Source organism: Octopus bimaculoides, chromosome 8 (assembly GCF_001194135.2).
Source record: "Octopus bimaculoides isolate UCB-OBI-ISO-001 chromosome 8, ASM119413v2, whole genome shotgun sequence".
NCBI lineage: Eukaryota > Metazoa > Mollusca > Cephalopoda > Octopoda > Octopodidae > Octopus > Octopus bimaculoides.
In genome coordinates, this window is record NC_068988.1 from 53882311 (window position 1) to 53890394 (window position 8084).

At 34.3% G+C, this 8084-nt stretch overlaps 1 protein-coding gene across 3 annotated transcripts in view; it reads left to right on the forward strand.

The window, feature by feature from the left end:
- LOC106877252 (bile acid receptor) overlaps positions 1–8084 on the forward strand; it is a 147084-nt gene that overhangs the window by 87409 nt on the left and 51591 nt on the right. For 2 of the 3 annotated variants that reach the window (XM_052970111.1, XM_052970112.1), the window contains exons 3-5: positions 184–254; positions 2597–2720; positions 6849–6943. In XM_052970111.1, the coding sequence (XP_052826071.1) occupies positions 2695–2720; positions 6849–6943 (121 nt within the window). In that variant the 5' untranslated portion in view covers positions 184–254; positions 2597–2694. The remainder of the gene's footprint in view (positions 1–183; positions 255–2596; positions 2721–6848; positions 6944–8084) is intronic. The other variant, XM_052970113.1, reaches the window with a different exon arrangement.

Here is an 8084-nt window from a genome sequence, read left to right on the forward strand (position 1 = left end):
ATATATATATATATATATATATATACATACATATATTAAATGTCTTTTTTTTTATATTTTGCATAAGCGAATTCTTTAAGAAAAGTAATGAAACGTTGCCTTTGGGAATAACTGTCAACTAATTTCAGCTCTGCCATCTCCCAAGTTCCCTTATTTAATTTCCTGTTGTATCCTTATTTTCAGAGGCCGGCAAATACTGACTGCTGAAACTTTACAAATGTCCATCATCTGAGCAACTGTGAAATTGTGCTTCTGTAAGTATAAACAATACATTGCTTCACTCTATGATTATTATTATTGTTATTTTTATTATTATTATTACTGTTATTATTATTATTATTATTAATTTTACGTTGTATTTTTCATCATTTCTGGTAATATCAATGTAATATCAAACTAGTAAAATTAAAAATAAACAAATGTCCTGGAAAGTTAATCAGATGATTAAAAATAATATTTTGTTCTATTTACTCATTTATATTTACCATTTCTCTTTTTCTGCCTTTTTGATTCCTAATTCATCTTTTGTCTATCTCTCTGTATTTATCTGCCTTTCTTCCTCATCTAGCTATTTTTCTTTTGTTGCATCTCTGATTCTATCTATGTCTGTGTTTTAATCTTCCTTCTGTTCTTTCCCTGTCAGTTTTTCTATCACCCCCACCCATTTATTTTTCTGTGTTTCTCCTCTTTTTTTCTTTCATTGAATTATGCATGCAATGACTAGAGTATTCACTTTTTGCTTTTCAAATATCATAGTTACTAATTTTTTTCTTTTACTTAATGAGCTTCTTAATAACAGCAATGGTGATGATGATATAATTGCTAGAAGCTTTTTCTGTGAGCTGAGAGTTGTCATAATTTGCTACTGGATAGGGGCCAGCATTACCACACACACACAAAAAAAAACTATGGTGACATTTGATTAGACTATAACATACAAGTCCATACAGTTGTTCATCTTACATACATATGCATACATAAACTTTGTTTTCTCTCTCTTTCATGCATACATTCCTGAAGTTTTGAATTAGCTAGTTTTTTAGTTCTATATTTTTCTCAGTTATTTTTTTCTTCATAATTCTCCAATGTATTAGCAGAAAGTAGCTACACTCTTAAATATCAAGTCTCTCTCATGCATTTCCTGCTTAATTTACTTGATTCCCATAGCAGGTGTTACCATCCATTGGATTACTTTCTCAGGAAATGAATCTAGTTTTGCTTTCTTGAGAATTACTATAACAAAGTCCATTATAGTATTAATTTCCATCATTAACACACATATAATGTGTTACTGGCAGTTGTGTTGTGAATTTAATTGATCTCAGTACTCTACTGGTAATTAATTTATTAATTTTGGAATGTTGAATAGCAAAGGTGATTTTGGCAAAATTTGAACTCAAGATATAAACAGACATGCCTATAAGATAACTGCTATAAAATAATTCAGCACTACTATTTTTGCCATTCAAAAATACCTGTCTTATGGTAGTGTTACTATTGACATCAAAATTAACATTATTTGATTGTATTCTATGTAAGTACAGCTCCCTATAGTAAGTAAATCTTGCTTAACCCTCTAGTATTTAAACTGGTCATATCAGGCCCAAATATCCTGTTTAACCCTTTAGCAATCAGATTATTTTGCCAAAATATAATGCTTAGTTATTCATTTGTTTTGTATTAATCATTCATCATCTAATCAGTGTGAGATTTTGACGACATAATTGTTTATTTTTAGATTGACATTGTAGGGTAGGTGTGAGAAACCAGATCTGGCTGGTTTGAACAGAATCAAAGAATATTTTCAGAAATTCTGTGCTGGAAATTACAGCCTAGAAGATCTGTAGAGCTTGGCAAGGATGTCCTGCAAAACCTGGTGCTGCAAAATCCCATTGTAACTGTTGAGAAACTAGCAGAGAAGCTTGGATTTGGTCATTCAACCATTCATTGACACCTGTATACCATCAGAAAAGTCAGCAGATTGGATCAATGAGTTCCTCACAAACCTTCCAAGTCTAATTGCACGCAGAGAGTGAATGTGTGCTTGTTTTTGCTGTCACGTCTCATGAATGAATCTTTTTTTCAACTGAATAGTGACTGGTGACAAGAAATGGTTTCTCTATAAAAATGTCAAGCGCCAAAGACAATGGGTAGAGAAAGGAGAAACACCAGCACCCCAGGTGTTGTTATTTGTTTGGTGGGATATGAAAGGTTTATTTCACTTTGAACTTTTAAACCCAAACCAAACGATAGCATTTTATGTTAAGAAGAAAGTTCTTAACTGAGCATTTAGAAATTCATATTAAATTTTTAAAGTCAGAACAATAGATGATGTTAGGGAAAAAAGGATTCTAACATTTTGGCAGAATTCTTCAGTAAAGAAGAATTATGGAATTTTGTCTCTTCAGGTGAATCTGTTGATTTTCAGGAATGGGATAATGGAGTGAAACTGCATACATGCACTCATTTATATATATGCACACACACAAATACACAATCATGCACACACATACATTCATTCACATGAAGTTTTGAGCTATTACTAATGTATTTCTGCTCTTCTCTCTCTCTCCCTCCAATTCCCCTGATGTGTTAGTGGAGTGCAGCTGCACACTTATCTGTTGAGTCTGGCATGAAGACTAACTAAACAGATAAATCTCACTCATACATAAACACATACGGTGTAAAGGTAGGATGGAGGCAAATTTCGGATTAGCATAGTAAGTATACCACTGTCTCTATCGTTATGTTGTTGTTGTTGTCAATGTGGCTTTTGCTTTTGTTGTGTTGTTGTTGTTGTTTAGCTCCTGGCTTGCCCTGTCTTAAGCTAACTTTTGATTAACTGTATTCCTACTATAACCATCTTGTTGTATTTTCAAACACAGTATATTTTAGCCTCATATAGGAAAATGAGTGTCAAATTAAGGTTGAGGAAGAAATAGTTTACATTCAGATGATCCCCGATTCAAGCTGAGCTGTGATCAAAGAATGTACAGCTGTGACCATACTGTCAGTTTTCTAGATATTTTTTTTTAAATTGTAGAATGTGATTTGAGGTAGAATTGGTTGCTAACATGAGCCACGAATTGAGTGGAAAAACCAGATAAGTTCCATGGAAACAAATTACAGTAGAAATATGTTCTGGCATAGTTATATAGCGATGCAATTTCTTTTCAGTATTCTCATCTGTGATAAAAGCAGTTGAATCATTAGCACACCAGGCAAAATGCTTCGTGGCATTTCATCTGTCTTTATGTTCTGAGTTCAAATTCCACTAACTTTGCCTTTCATCCTTTTGAGGGTTGATAAAATGAGTATCAGTTGAGCACTGGGGTTGTAATTACTTTCCCACCTTCCTGAATTTCAGGCCTTGTACCTACAGTAGAAATATATATATATTGTTATCTGTGTAGAGAGCCATAACATAGGCGCTCTTCATGCTCTTCCTATGAGACTCAGGAAAATAAATTCCTATTGTTTTCATTTGATAACAGTTTGGTTCATAGAGGATCAAATATTTCTTCTGTATGTGTTACAAAATATGAGGCACATATAAAACCCTAATCTGTCTTGTCTGTTAAGTAAGTTGTGGAAAAATGCGATGTGTTGTTGCTTTTGTTGTTGTTATTGTTGTCGTTTTGTTGTCTAACCCTAGCCCAATCCTACTTGAGTAAACTTATGATCAAAAATATTCCAGCCATGACCATCCTATCCTATTTAGAAGTATGTATGACTACATAAATTAATGTATTCTTTCCTTATTTAAGATGACAGGTTATATTTTGCAGGAGATTTAGCTGCTATTTTTAGCAGGCCAAGTGATCATATAGAATTTTCTCTGTTAGCTCAAAAAAGATTTCTGCATGATATGCTAATGAGAAATGCATAAGTAGAATGTGCAATCATATTACTAAAGACTAGAGCTTTGAATTATCTTCTGTGACACTCTACATCAATGGTTCTCAACCATTTTTTTTTTTACCTATGAACCTCTTTGATTCCTATTTTGCTCGAATGGACCCTCATGACCATTCAGTATTTAAAAAATGATGTATTTTTAGAATAAAAATATTATTAGGAATTGTATAAAAAAACATTATTAAAATATTTTGTGAATTGTAGAAGTATAATAAATCTATTACTGATAAATTTTAAGAACAAAATCTTATATGAACCCCCAAGGGTCATTTGGACGCTGGTTGAGAACCACTGTTCTAGATGTTTCCTTTAATATTAACATTGCTATGTGGGGACCGGCATGTCAAAGAATAGGTTCAACATTTCCTCTGTGTGTTGTGAAAGGCTTGGTTTAGGTAGGATTTGCACTCTGACCTTGTATAACTCTCACCAGGAACAGCTACCCATGGGTTGGATGGTTGTTGCCTGAGTGGTGCACAGGAATAGGGAATCACCAACAAATGGTGGATGCAGTGATGTACTGTTACAGTGCATGTCCCCCATACTACTACTAAAAACAAGAGACTTTAGTGGAATATGAAGTATGCAGATTGTCATCCCTCTGCACCAGACAATGCATATTTGTGTATCTACCAGCGTCTCAATGTGTAAATTTTTGCATTTAACCATTTTACTAACCTTGTGTGCAGCCTTCTAAGGTTCTATTATATAAAACCTGCCCATTTTAAGTGTTCATATCTAAAAAGCTTTCCATTATAATTTTTATTTAACCATTTTCTTTTGGTAATGTTCCAAAAAAGTGGCCTAGCACCGAAAAAGTTTATTTTACCAAGCCTATCTAAATTCTTGGCTATTTAAAAAACATAAATAATTTTTAAAGAAGTGCAGGTGATTTGTTTTTCATGAAAAATGTACTCTTGAAAAGATTAAATACTGCATCGATTTAGATATTATTTTCTCACTTTTTACTCTCTGCATGCAACGTTTTGTAAAATGTTTCTCTGCATCCTCCCCTCCCCCTATACACACACACATACACACACACACACACAGTTTCTTGAATTAATCCTAACTCAGGAATCTCTCTCTGCAGGTGGTTTTTCATCTATTTTTAATGTACTGTATATTGTTTTAGCTATTTATTTTTATAACATTACAATGTGGTGTCAACCATATTAAAAGATTTACAGTCTCTTAGCCAGAGGATATGATGCTTGGTGATGCATCCAAAATATGTTCCCAGCCTAACCTTGAGTCTAGCAAGCAGAGAAGCCACATGATTCATTGGTAGTCTCTACTGCTGTTCATGCATGCCTTAATATACATGCACACATACACATGTCTGTACACATGCAACTACTGCTTATTCCTTAAATGTTCCATGATATTGTTCACAACCTGGAAAACAACAATTATAACCAAACGATAATAAATGAATACAAAAATCATCTGCCAAAAAAACAAACAAAACAAAATATATGAAGTTTATTATGATATATTTCTGTTATCTTTGGTGCTGTCAGGAGAGCTTCATTAGAAGATTTATGTTGCCAAAGCTCTGTGTCACTCTGAGTTCACATTATATCAAGGTTGACTCAACTTGTTTTTCACTCTACTAGTTGATGAAAAGCAAAAATAAAAAATAAACATACCAGTCATTTATTGGTTAAAAAAATGGATAAAGCTCTTTCTCAAGTCATAAAGACCCATGTTTGTTCATAACTGGTTTTTATAAGCTTGGCTGCATGGCTGGATGGTTTTGCTTCATGGATACAAGGCTTTCGGTTCCATCTTACTCCGTAGTATCTTGGTAGGTGTCTGCTGCAATGGCTTTGGTTCCACTGAAGTCTTGTGAATGAAGTTTGGCAGATAGCAGTCGTATGACAGTCTATCAGAGAGCCTTTCCTTATCTTGGGGTGGTAGGCTTAATCCATTACCCAGTTTATCCCTACCTTTCTGGTCTTTGATTGACCATTACTGAATTCTTGCTCTTCCAAGCATTTAGGTTAGGTCTCCACCTAAGTCTCTGAAGATACTTATGTCTTTCCTCTCATCTATCTTAGGGGCCCTGTAAATGGTCATGAGTACTGCCCTTCCTCCTCTGGCTAAACTAATAACAAAACACTCTAAAACAATGAAGGTAAGGAATACAAAACCTGATTGGTGTAGCAGGTACCAAGTATTTTCACTTAGCAAGCAAGAAGCATAAGGTTCAATTCCTGCCAGTGGCTTGTTGTTCAGTTTCTTTTTTTTAAAAAATCTATTTTTAAGTTCAAATTGAAGTTTGCGTAGATATGTATGTATTGTGTGTGTATGTATGTATGTATGTGTGTGTGTATGTACACACACACACACCCTACATGTACTAATAATATACTAGTCATGACTGGGAAACAAACTTCTTAGCCATTAAGCATGGAACATGGATGTTACTCATGATGATGATGATAACTACATGTACATATGTGAGTGAGTGAGCGAGCATGCATGCGTGCGTGGCTGAATGGTTAAAAAGTTTGTTTCATTATCACGGGGTTCATGGTTTGATTCCAGTGTGTGGCATCTTTGACAAATGGCTTTCACCCACAGCCTCAGGTTTACCCAAGTTTCATGAATGAAATCAAGTAGAGGGAAATTGCGGAGAAGCCTGTTGGATAGATTGTACCTGTAATTCAGAGGATAAGGAGTTGCTAGCACTTGCCTAAGGTACCACTCCAGTCTATGGATGGAAAGGATGTCTTAATCTCCCTTTTATGGCCTGTCATTGATGTGGGTGCCATACCTTACAATGTATAATATACAATTATAAGTTTGCTTAAGATCTTTGCCGATATCAATAACATGCCTTTCGGAGAAAATGTGGAAATGTCTCTTAAAGGTTTGTAGGGATGAGATTTGACTTGTAAATTTTTGTTTTCTTCATTTGCCAGTGATATATGCAACATGCTGTGCAATGACCTTGATGACATACCAGATTTAAATAATGGTTCTGGTCAAATTTCCACTGTGTCTACTACAACATCAAGTAAGTACTCATTTATCTGCAAGACTTTTTGTTTTTGGAAATTTTTGTTTTAATTCCATTGGGTAGATGGCTGTTTATGTCAGTGGGGTATTGGATCCACAAGCTTCGGTGTTAGAGGTTCTTACCCTGTCAGTAGCACTGTATTGTATCAATGGCCAAGATACTTAGCTGTAATTAGATGCCACAGAGAAGTATAAATTCACTGAGGCAGTTTCAGGCAACATGGTAGAATTAACAAGTCAGTTTATCAGCATTCAATAATGAGTTAAAATTCTTCCAGTTGGAAAGGATACCTATGATAGTGTTTATCCAAGGAAGATTTATTTCAAATTCATTTAATGCATGCCATCTTGGCCAAATATACTCTATTATAGCCCCATGCTGACCAAAGCCATGTGAATTTGATAAAGGAAAACTGAAAGCAGCCCATCATGTATATGTGTGTGTTTGTGTGTACCTTTCTTTTTATATCATGTGATGATTGTAAACAAGCATGTTGTTCATTTCCAGTCTTCCATGAAAAACATGTCTGACTATGGGGAAATTTTACCTTATTTGGAAAAAGATGAAGGTTGATGACAAGGAAGGCATCTGGTTGTAGAAAATCTGCCTCAATAAATTGTGTCACTCATGTGATTTTGGAAAAGTGGATACTAAATGATGTTGGTGATGATGATGAGGGTTATTATTATTATTATTATTGGTCAAAGTGGTGAGCTGGCAGAATCATTAGCATTCTGGGCAAAATGCTTAGCGGAATTTCATCAGTCTTACGTTCTGAGTTCAAATTTTGTCGAGGTCAACTTTGTCTTTCATCCTTTTGAGGTCGATAAAATAAGCACCAGTTGAGCACTGGGGTTGATGTAATCAACTATTCTCCTCCCCCAAATTTCAGGCCTTGTGCCTATAGTAGAAATTATTATTATTATTATTATTATTATTATTATTATTATTATTATTATTATTATTATTATTATAGGGAAGGAGAAGAAAACTAAATGCACCAAGGTGTATAACTAAGTGCTGTACTATCTCTGAAAAGTCAGCATTAATCTGAAGCATTTTAAAATAGAAAGAAAGACAGTAAAGCACTGGTTAAAAATGTCTTTTATCATAGGTCATCTCAGTCAGCTGAATTGGG